Source organism: Acanthochromis polyacanthus, chromosome 8 (genome assembly GCF_021347895.1).
Source record: "Acanthochromis polyacanthus isolate Apoly-LR-REF ecotype Palm Island chromosome 8, KAUST_Apoly_ChrSc, whole genome shotgun sequence".
NCBI lineage: Eukaryota > Metazoa > Chordata > Actinopteri > Pomacentridae > Acanthochromis > Acanthochromis polyacanthus.
In genome coordinates this window covers 7,352,921-7,372,337 of record NC_067120.1, presented here as the reverse complement: position 1 = coordinate 7,372,337, position 19,417 = coordinate 7,352,921, and the positions used below count along the sequence as shown (strand labels likewise).

Below are 19,417 nucleotides of genomic sequence, written 5' to 3'. Positions count from 1 at the left end.
GCGCTACAGGTGTTCCGCACGGAAGGTAGAACAGTTTTGATCACTGAAGAAACCGGTAATGATGAATTGTTTGTTTTTGATGAAGAATGTTGGACTACAATTGTTTTGCGCAATAAATGCACAAATTATTAGAATGCAAGCATTTGTCTCGGTCTGTCTTGCAGCAAAGTTTGTCGGAACGTCAGTTTTTTAAGTCCTGGGGAAGCATCTCAGGGGTTTCAAGCATTGGATTAGCCTCTACAAAATGAGCAAAAGGACGCAGAATAAATGATACCTTGTTGAGGACGTCTTTCTGTGATCCCAGGTAGAGGTGCGGCAGGATGCGAGTGGGCCCTACATTAGCCACAGGCAAACAGGGCTGGGACAAGCTCATAGGCAGAGCAGTGGCAGGCTTCCCTTCACACAGGCCGGGGAAACAGGAGGAGAAAGCTGCAAAGCCTCCTGCAGGGAGAGAAGAGAGAGAGAGAACCGGTTAGCTACGCTAATGGTTTTCCACAGAACAGTCACACCGCACACTGGGAACTCTGACTCCTCAGAATGTTGCACAATGCTGCGTTTGCAGGGCAGGCGGACGCTCGGTAGACTTTTCAGAGGTGAATCTGGGCTACAGTGTCTGGGTCCCACTTAGTGCAACAGAAGCAAAAAATGAGGCTCTCTGTGCTCCTGTGTGTGAGTTAGGTTAACTGCTGGGAGGCCAGGAATGCACGTCTGGCCCTTTAAGAGGCAGGCGGCTCCACTTTTGGCATATGTGTACGCGAGTGTGTGTGTGTGTGTGGCTCTGTTTCCTGCATGAGCTCATGTCCTGTAGCAGTGCATTGCGTCAGGCTGGGGGAATGAGAGAGGCCACAGGTGCAGGGCCAGGACAGAGGCCCAGTAACATCCCCCTGACAACCACACAGCACACACACACACACACACACACATACAATGCACGAACACACACATGCACACGCAGATATATTAACAAGATGAAAAAGATACAATCTAAAGACACAATCGCATAATCCTGCAGCAGACATATGCTCAAATTTCACTCTCACTGTCTTTAATTCCCTCTCCAACCACACACACACACACACACACACATAAATCCACACACTCATCATTACTCTGCAGTACAGTGGTTGTATAACTACAGGGCGGGGAGGTGGGGGTGAGGTGTGTGTGTGTGTTGAGGAGCGGGTAATGACCTCGCTGAGAAGTGTGGAGAAGGGGGGACGAGTGCTTCAAGGAAACCCTGAGCCACAGAAAGGAGATTAGAACCTAATCTAGGTTCAGCCCTGCCTGACCCAATCTGGGATGCAAACACACTTAACGCACACACACACAGGACGCACGGAGTGAGAGTGAGTGAGACATGACATCACTGTTCTAAAGTAGCACACGCAGCACAGCGCAGGCAGGACGTAGCCTTCCACTAACACACACCCAGCTGCTCATGTAGCAAACAGAGAGCACAGTGTCAGCGCCGTGCATGAGATCGAGGGTGAATTTATAAAAAAGGCTGCAAAAAAAAAAAAAAAAAGCAGTGGAGGAGCAGCTTTTGGTGTTTGGAGATATTTCACAACAGCACGGCTTCAGAGGAGCGAGGACAACGGGTGCATCCTGATGACCCAGTGCTATTCTGGGTGCACTGGCCCTTTAAGAGCAAAGTGAAGAAGGCCTGTCTGTTTCCAGCTATTAATGGCAACCGGCAGAGCGATGACATCAGTGCTCCACATGGGGGGTGGAGTGGAGAGAGGGGTAGATGGATGCAGGAAGAGCAATCAGATAAGTTACATGAGACGGGAGGGAAAGTTTAATGCAAAGGAGAGGCCGAGGAAGTGCAAACCATATGATCTAAGCTTTTGGGTTTTCTTAACGTAGAGCAGGGTTGTCAAACATGTGGCCCGTGGGTCAAAACCGGCGCTCCAGAGGGTCCAATCCGGCCTGAGGGACGACTTTGTAAAGAGTAAAAACTACAGAGAAGACATTAACTGCAGATTGTAATTTGGTAAAGCTATAATTTTAGAATAATTTCTAGACCATGACAAGTTGTTTTGATCATAAAGTAAAATACTAGATGGCTTATTGTTCTTTTGTCATTTTGTGTCTCATTTTTGTCATATTTTGTCTTGTTTTTGTTGTTTTTTTTGTCTGACTTTGTCCTTCGTCTCATGTTTTTGCCGTTTTGTTTCTTGTTTTTGTCTTTCTGTGTTTCCTTTTTGTTTGGATTGTGTTTGTCTCATTTTTCTCATTCTGTATTTTGCTTTATTCCTTGTTTTGTGTTTTTTTTGTCTCGTGTTGTTTGTCCAATTTTTTTGTCAATTTCTAACATTTTTGTCAAATTGTTTGTCTCTTTTTTGTTTCATTTTGTCTTGTTTTTGTAGTTTTTTGTCTGACTTTCATTTTGAAAATATTTTTTTGCACTAAACAAAGGGAAAGTTTGCAGTTGTCTAAGTTATTATGCTGTGATTTTACTGGTGCGGCCCACTTGAGATCAAACTGGGCTGAATGTGACCCCTGAACTAAAATGAGTTTGACTAAACACACATCTTACACTTGGCTTTAGGCTCAACTGTACATCTTCCACCAGATCTTCTCTCTAGTGATCCTGTGGGCAGCGCTACAGCATCGCTAATTGATTAAACAGAGGGAGGAAGGGTTCTTTGAAGGATCTCTTCCTGGTTTCTCCGTTCCCAGGCTGCGGGTGTTGGAGAACACACACACACAGAGGCAAAAATAAATAAACAGTGCTACATATAGTATATACTGTATCTGTGCGAGGAAGCAGTATGTTCCTGAAGCCAGTTAAATCAACAGGAAAAGCCTCACATCATGCAGCAACTATTTCCTTTCCTGTGTGAGGACATTGTTAGAGAGTTGTTAGAAGGACAGACGATAGGACGTTCCACAGCGGAGTTGGTGTGAGGAGAAAGTGTGTTTGTGCGTCTAAAGGGAGGTGAACACATGAATGAAAACACCCTTCTAAAAATATGCACCGTTTGATCCTGTGTGTGTCTGGATTAATAATTACAGCCGTGATTACTGTAGCTGACCTCATCTGGCGTTAAATAAACATTAAAGAGCAGGAAGATAGGCCAGCCAGTGGGGAAGTGAGTAAGGCGTTACTGGAATAGAGAGACACTGAAGTCAGAGATAAGAAAACGGGACTATGTGTGCTTACATTGCGGTGACATTACGTCAACACAATTACAAACACCTTCCTTGTAGTCAAAGCTTTACACCGGCGGCGCTAATGGACGTTAGTCACACAGGAGATAGCGTGTTATTGTCGCCTTGTCACCTGACCCCACTCTACTTAGGGTTGCCATGACAACGGGAAAGGGGAGTGATGTTGGTGGCGGTTGGCCCAACGTGTCACACAAGGACACAGGGACAGATAGACGCACCGGACGGTCCAAAGAGACGCGGCCTCACATTCCCCACACAACGATGACACATCCGTCCTTCCATATCTGAGCACACGATGTGCACACGCATGAGCACGGCGTACACTCACACTGAGGTCACTGAAAATACCCTGTGACACACACCAGCCCAGCTGTCTGCGAAGATGACATCAGAAAGTCAAACAGGAGAGATGAGTTCACCTTCAGTGCAGCGTGATAATCAGCAGAAACCAACCCGCTGCCACATTAAACTCAAGATAAACTGCAAAATTTACCATCAACATGTCCTAAGAAAGGCAAAACAAAGTGTGTTTGGAATGAAGCGTCATTTTCAGTCACGCACTGAAAGTCAGGATGTGACTAACCCCAGTCTGAACATACATTCTAAAAAAAAAAGAAGAAAAAAAGTTCAGGGAGAAGGAAAACACGCAACCGGGAAAGAGGGCACTGTGTCGCCATCGGCAGCACTAGCCAGCAGTGACTTCCTTTTTCCGTTTTTCTCTGCCCACTTCATCATTTATGCAACTGCTTCTTTTCCTCTCTTTCCCTGTCAGGGCCGAGCACTCAGGCCTTCTTTGTTCACTGGTAGCGAACGGAGGTCCCCCGTTTTCATCAGTCATCTACCTAAATACCCACATTTCAGTCTGAAAGTGCTTATTATCCAAACGGACATAAAAAGACTGTGTTTAAGAGAGGATGTTTGAATCAAATTTGGACTTTCTTTACTGCACCAGTGAACTGAAATGTGAATGTAGGATGAATCCTGGTGATGTTGAGCGGATGGAAACACCTGCCTGGCAGTTATGGTTAATGGGAGCTCTGCTGTTACATCACTGCTGTTGGTACAATTGACTGCCTTGTCAATACAAGCTCACCCCCTTCCTCTCTGTCGCCTCTGTGTGTGTCTGTGTGTGCGTCAGCCTCTGTGTTGCTTTCAGTTGCCCTCTTTAACTCGTCTGTTAATGGAGAGGACACACACACACACACACACACACACACACACACACACACACACACACACACACACAGAGCTCTCCACAGCCCGGGGGCATTGATGTGCCTGAATAACTACCCCGCACCCCTCCATTGCTCTCCTCTGCGGTTCATATCAGGGGAGACATGACGCCATCCTCTGCGCCCCTCCAGCTGTCCCCTCCACTATGAGGGGACATTAGCATCTGAATGTGAACACCCCCCACTCCCAACATGACATCATTGCACACATGTCCCACTCAGCTCCACAAAGGCTGTGCTGGAGCCTGAAGAAGCGATGAGAGCGTTTTAGCGGGCAGAGCGCGCCACGTCTGTCAGAAATGTGGAGATTGACAGAACAAGAGTGAGCTAGGAGGATGAGGTCATTGCTTTTCGTGCATGGCGTCAGCTTTATGACGACCTGGAATGACGGTATGATTAACATGCCGTCTTGGCTGGCGGTTAAACTGTTTATTGTTCCTCTATCTTACCCAGCAGATAGCAGGAATATGTCACTTTGAGCAATTGCTGTTTCAGCAGTCCTGTGTAAGTGCAATATAGAACCATAAACCCTCCTATAATTTAGTCTGCATTCACAAGTCTATTTCCACAGCAGTGTGTTAAAGTGCCTCAGTACCTGTGACACACACGCTTCTATTTTCATACGCTGATGGCAAATGTGTGATTTTCTTGCAAGCTTTATCTGAGATAATGAACTTGGCCCTTGCAGCAGCAGAACCTGGCTGTGTAGCGATAAGCTGTACACGTACACGTGCACTAACAGTGTGAAGAGTGGCAGGTGTAGCGAGGTGGTGTGCTAACTGCCGTGAACCAGAACTTTGTCTTGCCCTGATATGCAAACAGTGTCTACATTTATATCCAAACTTTAACCAAATAACACACTAGCTAATTAATTCTAATGGATAATTAGGCTAAACGGATATTTTGTGCAACATGCATAACGCTGTGTTGTCGCATGAAAAGTTTTTTCACAGCACCAATCCTCTGCATTGCCTCATCGCTCTGTGTGAAAAGGTGTTATGTTAAACACCTGCAGTGCACACTGCACACATATTGATAACATAATCTCCACAAGACACCATTCTGCAGAGAGAAAGAGTGAGCAGGAGCGAGGGAGAAAGCCAAGAGCAGAGGAGAAGAAAGAGAAAGAGCCTTTGTGATAGTTTTACATCTCAATGACCACAGGCTGAGAGAGCATGAGCACTATGTCATACCGCGGGTCACGGCTCTCATTCTTCCCCCCAGAGCCCTTTTTCTCTCCTCTCTTTCCTCTTCATCGCCTCTCGTCTTCATGATGTCATCCTCTTAATCCCCCTTCTTCCTAGTCTGCCTCTCTAAACAAATTAACTGCACAAACAAAAGGTGAAAACAATTAGCAGGTTTGGCTCATAACCCGCCATGTATTCTCTTTGCCTGTTGTAGCTGTAAACCTCACTATTGGTCCAGTGCACGTCTTCAGAATTCACTTCACATCTATCTTTCATTTGTGGCAAGCCTGCACTGGAATACATCAATACCTGAGGGTCCACTGTACCTTTGTACTTGTCTGCAGCATACAGGCCATCAGCAGGGGCTTTCCCCTTGAACACATCCTTTATACTTGTATTAATCATGAGGGCATTTCACAGCTGGAACTCCAGGAACTCCAAAATACACATCATAAATCACACTCCATGTTCTCTGCATCTTGTGCATGTATGCCAAACACACTGGCCTTCATCCTCAGCATGTTACTCGCCTAAGCGGGATGTTCTAGGCTTATAAACCTACACACACACACAAACACACACATCCCTTTATCTCCAGGTGAATACACACCTCGAAGCTCTCTTCCCTCCTTCATCCGGCGGACCCTGATCTTCAGCCTCATGTCTGTGTCCTGCAGGTCCGGCCAAAAACAGTCCTCCGCTGGGGCAATCACCACATCCAGAGGCATCCCCCAGAACACACTCTGTCTCACGCAGACACACACACAATAAATTCTCTGCTGCTCCTTCCTTCAGGGATGGAGCAACCCCTTGCCACACAAAAAATGTCAGAACAAACAAACAGAAGTGTTCCCCTTCGGGGGGTGATCGAGGTGATCCCTCAGTCCGAGTGTAAAAATCCCAAGTCCACAAAAGTCCACTCTGGTTGAGTCGGCTGTTCCAGTGTCCAAGTGGTGACCCTCACAGAAATGGACACGGTACAAGAAAAACTAGTCCAAAATGTCTGTGGCCACGTTCCTCAAGTCAGCATATGGCCAAAATGCCATGCAATGACCACAAAAATTCATAAAACGCTCCTGCGTCAATATTTGGTAATTCTGTGGTTTGGTGGAGAATAGTCGCCACAGAGACAGCAAGAGGGAAAACAAAAGTGAGTAGCCTGTAACGCCTGTATGTAAACGCCAGCTGTAATCTGCCTGCAGCTGCTTTACAGAGCGTCTGTGTGTTCCTCTGAGCGCTCCCTCTGTCTCTGTGAGTCCACAGCCAGAAGAGCAGCCCACTATTGTTGTGCCGCTCCGCTCTGCCCGACTCTCATTCGCTCAGTCGCTGGCTTCACTCCTCCCTCTGCCTCCCTCCCTCCTCTCTGTCTCTCTGCAAAGAGGATGACGGAGCTGCACTCTCTCCTCGAGCTCTGGGGGTGAATGAGCTCACTTGCCGTGAGCTCAGACTCTACCCAACCTCCCTCCTTTCCTCCCTCCCTCCCTCCTCTGCTACCTCCCTCTCTTGTGGAGCCAGCACTCCGTCATAGCTAATGTCTAAGGCATGTAACCACATTCCTTACTCACCCAGCAAATATGTGGCCACCTCAGGGGCCTAGCTACGAAGCAGGCCTCTATCAGGGCAGGACTGAGGCGAAGACACAGTTTTTCGAGCTGTTAGCAAATACGTACACGCTGCTACAACACTGACTAGTGTCTGCAGACAAGCAGCTTGCAGGATAATATGATTTTTTATTAAGAAAGAGGTTTTGATTGTTTTCTGCCAAACTGTTTAAATGTGAAGTGTGCTTCCAATTCAATCTGTATTAGATTTGAAAGATCTGCTATCAGTCCTCAAATTTTTAAAATCAGCAAGCAGAAGCTACATACTCATATTAGCTTGAATGCCTTAAATGTACTCCAGCTTCTAAGCATCTTACATTAACCACAGGGGGGGGGATTAAGACTGTTCGGTCGGCTGACAGCTGATTTGTCTCTGAAGGTGAGGGAATGTGTGTGACTTCACCACGCTTCCTGCGCTGGTTCATGTCTAACGCGCCTGTGTTTGGACACTGTGTTCTCGTCTTTATGGATGCAAAGTCAAGGAGGAGAGGAGGAGAGAGAAAGAAAGCAAAACTGAGCAGAAGTAGGGGGGGAAAATGAAATGAAAGCAGACAAAAGAGGAAGGGAAGGACTAGAGGTGATGAGAAGAGCAAACAAGCTTGTGGTCGGCAGCAATCATCCATTTGACAGGCCACAGACTCCTGGTACTTTACTATGGAATGACAAACATGTAGGCCACAAGTCCAGCTATGGAAATACAGCAGGGCAGGACTAAACTACTGGAGGAGACTGAATTTTTAAAAATTCTGATGCAAGTATGGCTGTTTTAAAAAGCAGAATTATTCATGTAAACACAGGACAACTTACTTTTGGTTTTGTATTCTTCATTATTGTGTGCAATAAACATGTTCAGAAACTGTCTAGTCTTAGCACGATGATTCGGGTTAGCTGCCTTTTATGTCAATCAAGCACTTGATAGATATAAATACAACAAAATTTTAAAAGCAGCACCTGCTATGAGTCTATGAGTCGGGCAGTCAATTGCTGATTACATTCAAACCAGGTCAGATGGACTTCAAGTGAATTAACTCATTGCCCAGCTCCAAAAAAAGGCCTATAAGCTCATACAAGATGTCTAGTTAGGGGGCCAGCTGCACGTTGACTGACCTCATCGCATCACTGCAGACCCTAAATGATCGCACTCGGGTGAGAACAGCCTTACGTCACCCTCTGTCCAACCGAGGGAGAGGGAGCGAGAGGAAATAGGTCACTTTGCTTATGATGAGCTTTGTGAAAAACGCAGACATTGGTTTTGGGAGGGTGTCAAGCCACGAACAAACACACACCGCCGTGATACACACTCACACACACTGTTGCCCATCTGCAGCCGGTGGGAGCAGGTGTGGCACTCCACAGTGGTCAACCGGGGTCACTACACTTCAAACATGCTGATCATCACCCCGGTTTGAATCCTCGTCTCGTTGTTCTGCCGGTGTGGCTCGAAGCCATAAACCAGCTTTGAAACACACCACTTCCTAACACCTGCAAACCCACAGCGGTGGAAGCCAACAGCAACAAAACAAAGTAGCTGCTGTCTGATGTTTTAATGGTCGGGACTCTTTCGAGTTCCGAAAGCAAACACTAAAGCCTCGCTTTCTTTGTGCCCCTCTCCTCCTCCTCTTAGTCCTCAGCAGGGTAACAAGCTCAGAATAGTAGGTGTGTTAATTAGAGGATTACAGCCAAGATGCTATAAATGACAGCCAGGCCTTTTTTATTGACTGCACATGTGTGCCCCGCTGTGACAGAAATAGGTGGGACCGTCACTCCGGGCACCCCCTCCTCTGAAATTCTCTCTTAGATTTAGAGCGTTTTTTTATGGTACAGGGCTTGTTACTGGGACAACGCACAGTTTACACACACATACACACACACAGATCAGCCACAACAGACAGGGAGCGAGGTGGAGATGAGTATGAGATAGTGGTATAGGACAGAAAGAGAGAAGGTGAGTAAAGGCCAAAGGGGCGTCAGCGACCAGAACTGGCTGGAACCGCATTCACAAGTCACAAGAGATGTTTTGATTAACAGGAGTCGAATCTCATGTCAATTTGTGGAGCAGACAACTGCAGAAAGCAGGAAAAGAAATATTTGAATTTAAACTACTGGTAATAAACCTTTAAATGTTCCCCAAAAGTTTTATGCATTTATACATTTAATACACTGCTAATCTAATATTGTGTGAGGACTTCCCATTGCGGTTTCTGAGGGTTACCATTTTTATTTCTCATTTAATATATCTTATATTTTTATTATTTCATTAAGTGTCATCTAATTTCAGGTATTCGGAAATGTTTTAAGAGAAATTCACGATTTGTGAATGTCTCCATAAATAAAATTGACAGGTGTGACCTGATTTTCCCTCACAAAACCTCAACAGCAGAACAAATGCAGTTTCTTCAACAAATTCAAATGTGGATGCAGTTTTTAGTGATTCACAACTCTTTCAGCATACATAAACTGCAAAAACACAATATATAATTTAGCTAAAATGACAATATTCAGGACAAAAATCAATATTGTCTAATAATTGTCAACTTTTAGAAATTTACTGATGTTTTTTTTTGGTTAATAAAATGTCGGTAAAAAATCTTTAATATGCTTAACTGACAAAACTGGAACTGAGGACGACATATTATTTAAGATGTTGTCAGAAAAACGACTTAAATTATTGATAGATTGATTCATGTTATGTCAAATAACTGACGCCAGCTCTAATGTGTATGTGCATTAATATATCTGCTTATTTGGTTTTGCAGCATCGGTGACACATTTATGGTTCTGACAGTTTGTGGAAGTGATAATTCTGGAAAACCTCGTACACTTCTTCAGAAAACACTCATCCAGGTGAGCTTGCACTGACACGTTAATGCAAATCTTTCTTTTCTTCTTTCATTTAATGTATTTCATCAGAGCATGCGGCCCCCTCCCTTCCCACTGAGACAGGCAGCAACAGGAGTGTCATCCTACACCGCGGATCATCTGTCAAGATATCACAGGAAGGGGAGACGTCATCCTGGATAGGGCAGGTTAGGGTGATGAAGAGTGTGACTTAATGTGTGTGAGTTTAGCTCTGTGTGTGTGTGTGTGTGTGTGTGTAGTGTGTTTAAACATGTGAGCAGGATGAACGGTGCAAAGGTGAGAGGAAGACAGGGAGGACGTTGCTACGAGGGTTAGGGACGGAGTACACTGATATTTGCTCCAATGTACGTAAATACAAGCATATGCGGCTGTGCACAAGTGTGTGTGTGCGTGTCTGTGTGTGTGTGTGTGCATGTGTATTGGCGTGTGCGTGTGTGTGCGTGTGTGTGTGTGTGTGTGTGTGTGTGTTGATAGCGCTGGTTGTCAGGGGATCAGTAACAAGGCTGCTCTTGCAGTGATGTAATGCCTACAGGAGAACACAGCTGCCATGCCTGGGGGGTGAGGTAGTCACCGAGGGAGAAAGAGGGGAGGATGGATGGAGGGATGGAGCAATTGAGGTTTTGTTTTTTTTTGGGGGGGGGTGTTGGAGGAGAGAGGAGGGGGAGATTAGGTGGATGGGGTGCTGGAGAGGGGAGGGGGTGCCTCAATCAATAGAGAGATAGATGAAATGATGTCGTCATATTGCAAAGGGCCCTTTGTAGTGTCGTTTGTACGTTTCTATTAGTGTTAATATTTGAGCTGACACAAATGTGCACATCAGCAAAAAAGCATCACATATTGAAAACTGACCTCTAATGAAAATAACTGGGATTTTAAAAAAATGATCTGATATTTCTTGATGTAAAACAACCTCTGAACCCCCAAAACCACTGGTGAGTTTGAAAAGGCATATTCTCTGTTTATAAGAAAAATTTAAATAATAAATTCGCCGTTTACACCGTTTATTTTAGCCGGAAAATGTCAAAACTCTCTTTCAGCCACTCGCTTGTGATGTACCATTGTGCTGGAAAGCTTAAATCTAAGCTCAAAAATTGTGTTATTTTATTAAATCACTTCATTCTGTCTTGTTTAAAAATATCCACTCCCCCAAAAAACATTTGCACAAACTAGATTCTGTTATAAATAAATAAATTTAAAGTCTGTGCTTCTCAATGCGGCTGTGACGCTATTATTAACTCAGCTGCAACCAATGGTCATATTACAAAAATGCAGGGACTTTGTTTACACAGAACAGATAAGACATAAGTGTGGAAACAAATTCAAAATGTCTAAGTATTAAAATATACACAGTATGTAGAGCAAACTGAGGAGATTCTTGGCATTTTTTTCATATTTCATAAAATAAATAACCAAAGAAAAGAAAGCTGAAATTCAACTTTAATTCTTTTTTTAAAGCTTGATGATTATGTTTTCTCTATTTCTGGCCATTGTGGAGCTTTTTAAACTGAAGTACAAGACTTTATATGAAAGTGAAAACGAGGCAACAGTGAGTAAAAATGTAACAGGAGCAAAAAATGAATTAATAAATTAATGTCCACAACCTGCTTGGGGTTCACAGGGTTAACTGAAACCCCTTCACATTACCGTCAGACACGTAAAATGAGCTTTGATAAGAGATGATAACATCAAAAAGAACGGCTGAAGAGGTGGGGATGTGAAGTGAAGGAAGTGGAGGGAAATGCTTCTTAGATGTAAAGTTCAGGCAGGCAGAGGGTATGTATGAGATTAGAGGAGCACTGATACTCTGCTTGATCGTGTGTGTGTGTGTGTGTGTGTGTGTGTGTGTGTGTGTGTGTGTGTGTGTGTGTGTGTGTGTGTGTGTGTGTGTGTGTGTGTCTGTGTGTGTGTGTGTGTGTGTTTGCGCGCTGATGCATGAGGTAGTTTCTTGCAGCCTGGAGCGAGACTTGCCCGTATCAGAGATGCAGCAGACCCCCTGCCCTCCAAACAACTTAACCCCCTGGAGGAGCTCTGCACCCCAGGCTACTGCATCAGTAAATCTGTCAGTGGCAACAAATTAGTTTACACTCACACACACACATATATATACTCACTCAAGCACATATACAAAAGGCACACACACACACACACACACACACACAAAACCGAGAAGAGGGTAAGCTATCAAACACACCAAGGGGGCTTTCAGGACCAGACGGGCCTTCATAAACCAGATGAACTACTTAAAAATCCCAGTTGGAGGTGTTCAATGGTGTGTATGTGTGTGGAGACAAAGGGAGGGCTGCTGAGCCTCAACATGAAGCGTTGACGGCCACCGCAGGCATGTGCTTACAGTATGTTTGCTTGCGTATGAAGCCCATGCATACACTTTGTGCGCGCATATAAAACAAATGTTAATTTTAGCTGAGAGTGATATGTTCAACAGCTGTTTTCTGAGGTTTATGTGGATGAGTAATGCATGTGTGTGTGTGCAACAAAGGCTAAGTATGCACACAAACCACTTATACCAGTGTGCAGTAATGAAAAGATGAAGAATGAGAATGTGTGTGTCAAAAGAATCCACACTTCTCTCTATGCTGATTTCCCCAGAGGTGAGTTTGTCTACACAGGTTCAGCTGAGCAGAATGGATGGTTATTTCATTCTAAATGCTAATGGCCTGAGCTGATGTGTGCAGAACTTCCTTGGGGCGTTCGAAGGCTTTGACACTCCACCTCACATGCGGAGCAGTCTGACACTCTGGTAGCACTGTAACCGGCCACACTGCTCTGACAGAGACGAGCTGACAGCAGATCAGTTTGGTTTTAATGAGCCTGTACTGCTGCTACGTGCAGACTGACAGGCAGGTCTCAGATCAGTTCAGTGTTAATTAGCTCCATCAGCACAGCAGGCAGGCAGACAGAACCACTGTTCTCACAACAGTGCTGGAAGCCACGCCATCTGGCTCTCTGTTTGCTCAGCTGTCTCGCAGTGTCTTGTCTACCTGTCTGACAATTAACTCAGACGGCCTCAGACTGTACCAGGGCGTCTGTCTGTGCCTGTCGCTGAGTGGTACGATCAGTTGAAATAATATTGTTAAACACACCTAAAGTGGAAGTGCTAAATACTGCAGCACCTGGCTCTAATCCCCATACACCCTACGTTTAAAATTCAGAACTTCACAGCAGAAATGTTTGAACTATTTATCAAAAAATGGATGTGTATGTGCCTTAAACTTGCATTCTTTTTGACAGCCAGCAGGTGGCGACTCCTCTGAGCACAAAGAGAAGTCTGATAGTACAGAAGTCTACCTGAAAACAAGCCTACTTCTTGTTTGATTTGTTGACCTCAGTGAACATTTTCCTCATGAGTTTATGAGCTCCATTGCTACTTTGTCATCTCTTTCAACACAGCATAATGGTAGCTTTGCAAATTATACTCCCATTTAGACTAAAATAGACAATAAAGCATGGTATGTTTCAAAATCTGAATATGGATTTCCTGCTTATTATAATGACAAATGTTATTTTGCACATCTTACCTCAACAACTCTGTTTCTAAGTAATTCAAGATGCATTTTTGCCATTAACCTCCACCTCTTTCCTCATTTTTGGAATAACGAGGAGTTCGGAGGAGTAAGGCGCTGCCAAGATGGTGAAGGAAGAAGCCATTACACTGGATTTCTAAACTGGGTGATGAGTATTAATCCATCATTACATACTTATATAATGAGCAATTCCTATTATCTTATCAGCATGAATGTGTGAGTCACACTTTTTTCCCTCTGACCTCAAATGTATGTCATCGCTTGACGAAAGAATTCTTTTCAAATTACTCCATCCCAAAATTAAATGGAAATACAATTTATGCTGCTGCTGCTTTTATTGCAGTGACACAACAGTTTCCCAAACAAGCGAGTAAAACTGATTAACAGTAATAAATTATCTTATCGGTGGACATAATATTATATCAATTTAAGAAAGAAAAAACTGTGCACGTCAGTTTTAATATACACAGACATGCGGAAGAAGAAAGGCGTTACACCCGCGGCTTGGAGGACATGGTGACAGCGACTACCGCAACACCCATGGTCAAGGTCGGCTTTCCTGCCATTACATGGTATGGAGACTATGTGTGTGTGTGTGTGTGTGTGTGTGTGTGTGTGTGTGTGTGTGTGTGTGTGTGTGTGTGTGTGTGTGTGTGTGTGTGTGTGTGAGAGAGAGAATGTGTCACATCCACAACGCAGCAGTGACATCATTCCGTCAGCCTCAATAGAAGAACAATAGAGAAAGAATGACGTGATGCCATGAGAGGAACTAGGCAAGCTGTTTCTGTGTGCACCCTGCCAACGCCTACATCATGCTGCTAAATGATTTTCAAAGCTGATGGTGGGACTTCTGAGCTTTTTTATTTGTCTTAAAAAAAAAAGAGCTCTAAAGAACGCATACACAAACACATGCTTGAGATACGCATTTGTATACATACATGCTGAGTTCCCTTGGCGTCGCCCTCTTCCACCCCGGGGAGCCCTGATGTCATTTTATCAGAAACGGGAAATAGTTACACAACAGCAGGGGAAGTGGCCTCTCTGTGCTGACCTGCCTTCATCTGTGTGTGTCTGTGTATGACTTGACTGTTGGTGTGCAGAGGGGGAGATATCAGGAGGTCCGGGAATGATCACAAACTGCTGCATTCCTCAATCTGAAGGCTTGGGCTTGCCTAGAAGTCCAAAATTAGCCTGTTGCTGCGGCAATGGAAAATCTCCCGCCTTTATCAGGAAACAGCAGCAGAAGCCCCAGAGGTTCGACTCATGAGTTTCTGTGTGGTCAGCGTGCGTTTACTGTAATAAGACCACTGTTACAAGTTTGTATACATACCAGGAGAAGTGTTAAACCGCTGAGGATTTAAACCATCGGCTCTGCTACAGTCAACTAATCTACTCCTCTGTCAGTAAGCCTGAGAAAAGAAATCCCCCCTGCCTTTTTTTTGGAAAATAATTAGCAAACTACATATTAAAATAGATCTTCTCATACTCGAACACACTTCAAGAGGCTGCCAAGAAAAGCAACTTTACCAGCATGGCAAAGATGCAGTCTCAATCTGATTAAGAAGCTGGAAAAGGAAAAGAAAAAACCAAAAAACACAACAATCAAATAGGTGAATAAGGAAGCCGTGCTGCGGCATGCCAGAGATAAAGTAAATCAAAGACGGCTTGGTGATAAACAGGAATCCACCATTGTTCCAGGGAATGACAGTATGACAGGAGCGGCAGTGGGCAGTCCGAGCATGAGTGGAATTTGGTGGATGCAGGCCAGGACTGGGTAGGATAAACCAGCATAATTGTTAGCTACTCCTTTCCCTTTTCTTCTGCCTTTGGAAATTTCCACTCCACATGTGTGTCAGAGTCATCAGCAAAAATGCTGCAGCGGTAAGCTGATGGCGCAGCAGCCAAACTACAGATCATTTGGCCCCAATTCGTGAGGAGGTTTGGAGTTATGAGGTGCTGATGGGGGTGAACCAGGCTCGGGTTAGCATGCTGTTCAGCCTCAGCTGCTGTTGACCTGATGTGTTGACACTGCCTAGGTAACAGTTTCAACAAACTATTTTTACCCAAAGCTGGATGAATGTATGACAGGAGTGGGTTGGGGTGTTCAAAATGCCTCTAGATAGATTTCAAATGCAGCAGGAGCCGGAAGGTATGCACTATGAATGGACTGTATACACAAACCATCTTTAACAACCCTGGTGAAGTATTTAGGGCACTGTGGTACAAGCGCTGTCACAGGATTTCACCGCTAACTTTACCAATTATAAAACATCAAGACTGGATCTTGTAAAAAGACAGAAAAGGCTACTGTGGCAATATAAATCATAATATCTGCTCTCTAATTTCTGTTGTTTTACAATCATGCTATAAGCGTGACACTTTTTTTTGAATTCTCAGCACAGAATTAACCTTTTCTGAATCACAGTAATCATCACCAAAGCAGGAAATTAGCAGAAATGTCACTCACTGGCTTTTAAGTACTTCTAAGCTTTAATATGATGTGTGGGTCCCGTTCCGTGTGTGTCTTGAGCTGTAATCTTTATCCTTATTACTTAGAAGTTATGCACATCCTTCTTATGTGTAGATCAGGAAGAAAATGTCATTTCCCTCCTTTGCATGCTAAAGTATATACGTATGACTGTGTCAAACTTGTGTACATGTATATATGTGTGTGTGTAGGTGTGTGTGTGCAGCTCTGAGCCAGCGAGGGACTCTGAGTGATGGAGGAGAAAGGGAAGAAGAGCAGGAGGCAAGCAGAGCAGTGAGATCACGTCATGGTGGAAACATTTGGCAACGGCTCACATAAACACACACACACACACACGCACACATCACAGTGTGCACATACATAAACACACACACACATGCTGGCCTGTTTTTGTTCTCCGGTTTTTGAGGGAAAGAAGGGGAAAATGACATCAAGCTCATCATGTGAGGCCAATGAGACAGACGAGGGAGGGGGTGAGAACACTGGCAGAAACAGAACATTGTTACATAAAACTCAACTCGGTACAAACCTCCTCTGGGCCCTGTTACCAAATTAAATGTATGTGTCACAGTCTGCCCGTATGTGCATGCATCTGCAGGCTCGTGAAGAATTTGCACAATACCTCATCAAGGTGTGAGGCTAAAAAAAAGGAGCTCATAACATACCTGCAGAAAACGGAGCATTATGTCACCGTGCAGCTCCGAGCCTTCTCAAAGTCTGTAACACTTTTCAGAGCGGGGAGGTGATGTCATAGATAATTTGTAGCCCATATTCTTTGACCTTTTTGCTCCCTTGGTGCTGAATGGGGTGGGGCCGGTCGGTGAGTGTGTGTGCGTTTGTGTATCTACAGGCCAGGGTGAGAGCACCGAGGCCACTGGCGCCAGATGTGACGACCGCAGGAGTCTGGGCCTAAAAATAGAGCTCTGTTCTCAGCACCATGAAACAGAGGAGAGGAAAGAGGAAGAGGAGGAGGGGATGGGTAAAGAGGGGAAGAAGTAAGGGGGGAGGTAGGTAAAGGAGCTGAAGGAAAGGTGGAAGGAGGGATGGCAAAGCAGGCGAGGTCATTGAGAATAATGTGGCAGATCTCCCCAGGGACGGTGAGCTCACCTCCTAATGGCACCACTGGCTCCTTCTCAATGAAATCATTGATCTGCTTGGGCTCCCCAAAGCGTAATGGAGAGGGGTCAGATGGAGGAGGCTGAGGGGGAGAAAGGGGCCAAGAAGGTGCAGAAACTGCAGGTTAGGAGGTTAAGAGACATGAGAGAGAGGGGTTGACAGAGAGGCTGGGAAGGGAAAGTTGGAGGAACGGACCTCAGGCACACAACCATAATTAGTTTGGAACCTTTGACCTGCACTGTGGCTGACGACACACACCTAGAGGCACAGAGCGGTAAACTCAAACACTGTTTACACGGCTTGATTGATCGTGTCAGTGTGATGTCTGTCGCAGGTATTCGAGGCAGTCAAAGTTCCTGTGTAGCCCGAGAAGGAGACACAGGCAGCACCCTTGTGCCACCAAGCAAAAACACTTGGCTTTTTTTTTTTAAAAAAAGCAACAAAACTATTAGCAGTTTCTAATCAACATAAAATTAGCGATGCATGTCCACTGAAGCATCTTGAGCACACTTGCACTTCCCAGCTCTGCAGGTGTGCACGAATGTATGTGTGTGGCAGAGATTCTGGTGGGGTTTCTCCCCTCAGGCTGCTTCAGAAGATGAGAAGACTTCCTGCTGCGCTCCAGAAGGACAAGAAACCTTTAAGGAAGACTTTCAGCTCAGTGGAGACCGCAGAGATCTCTCCAACCACACACAAACACACACACACCCAGCGACTGACATAAATGTGGCCAAGTGAAGACATGCACACATCCAGAAAGAAACGAGGAGTATTACCTCATTGCCTCAATTGCTCTCGTCCCGCTGTTTTGTCTTCTTCTTTTTCTCACACACGCACCCTCAAACACTGCCTCCCGCGCATGCACACTACTTCATATGCGCATATTCATGCAGGCAAGCACGCTGACACACACACACACACACACACACACACACACACACACACACACACACACACACACACACACACACACACACACACACACACACACACACACACACACACACACACACACACACACACACACACACACACGCATACACACACACACTGACACAAACAGGCCTCCTTATGTAGCTCATTGGAATGTCTGTGTAAACGGTCGCATTGTGAGATTCGGCCTCCCATGATTACCTCACCTCTTCAGCTTCTCTCTAATGCATACACTGATACACACACGCACACACACACACAGATGTGCACACAAACGGGGGGGAGCCGCCCCGTTGTATAACACAGCGCAGCCAAACGACACATAACTGAATTGACCTTTGTAGCTCCGTCTGTGCAGTCACACCCTAACCTGATCTCATCAAAGCCCCGAGCTACACAGCGGCTCCTGTGTGTGTTTTTAGTGCATGTGAGAGAAAGGGAGCGCGAGCGAAAGAAAGCGAGAGAGAGGCACCCTTCATCTCCTAATACCTCTCATCAGCATGTCACAACCACATCTCATCTTGTGTTCTTTTCACTGAGCTGACAGAGTGACAGCGTGGGAGTTGGTATGTTAAAACTACTACTGGGTCACAGTTACATATGACAGTAAAGTATGTAAAATATATTAATCATTATAGAATACTATTTCCAATTACACAAGAAATCTAATTGAAGCTTAATTCTTTTTCTATTTAACTGCACATAACTTACAACTGAGTGACGATCAGAGACAACATTGTGCATCAAATGGACACTAAAAAAACAGAGTGAGTTTAGTATGAATGATGGCAAAACCAAGCATAACTAATGCTGTTACCCTTTAGTGTGAAAGACTAAGCCTAGTAAGACCTGGTTGGTATGTAGCATGGAATGTGAAACCTCACCGAGCCTGTTCATGCTACACGCAAGAGCTAAAGGTCATACGTCAGCTGCAGTTCTACCTATCTGGAATAAATCTGGTGCACAAATCCATAATTTGACTGGTGGAAGGCTAGTTATGTAACTTTTTATTAGCAAATATTGTGCACATGACTCATTACGTAGTCTGTCAGTGTCAGAAAATAAAAGTTGCTCACAGTGTCATATTCATGTTGCTAGTTTGATCTTGGTCAAATAGTTCTAAACAAAATAAACGTCTGATTTATAAAATAAAACAGAGATTAGCAGAAAATCATCACATTTAGGGGCAAATGTTTTGCATTTATGCTTGATAAATTACTTCAACAACTGATAAATTCTTTCCCTGTTGATCAAGTCGCTGTTTCAGGGTTGATCGGTGGTTGTT

The 19,417-nt window shown here is 44.7% G+C and overlaps 1 protein-coding gene across 4 annotated transcripts in view; it reads right to left on the bottom strand.

Moving 5' to 3' along the window:
- The window catches only part of dusp8a (dual specificity phosphatase 8a), a 47,630-nt gene that overhangs the window by 4,823 nt on the left and 23,390 nt on the right, over positions 1-19,417 (bottom strand). For 3 of the 4 annotated variants that reach the window (XM_022193958.2, XM_022193957.2, XM_022193959.2), the window contains exon 4: positions 275-441. In XM_022193958.2, coding sequence (XP_022049650.1) covers positions 275-441 — 167 coding nt within the window. Of the gene's footprint in view, positions 1-274; positions 442-6,203; positions 7,007-19,417 lie in introns of those variants that run through there. The other variant, XM_022193960.2, reaches the window with a different exon arrangement.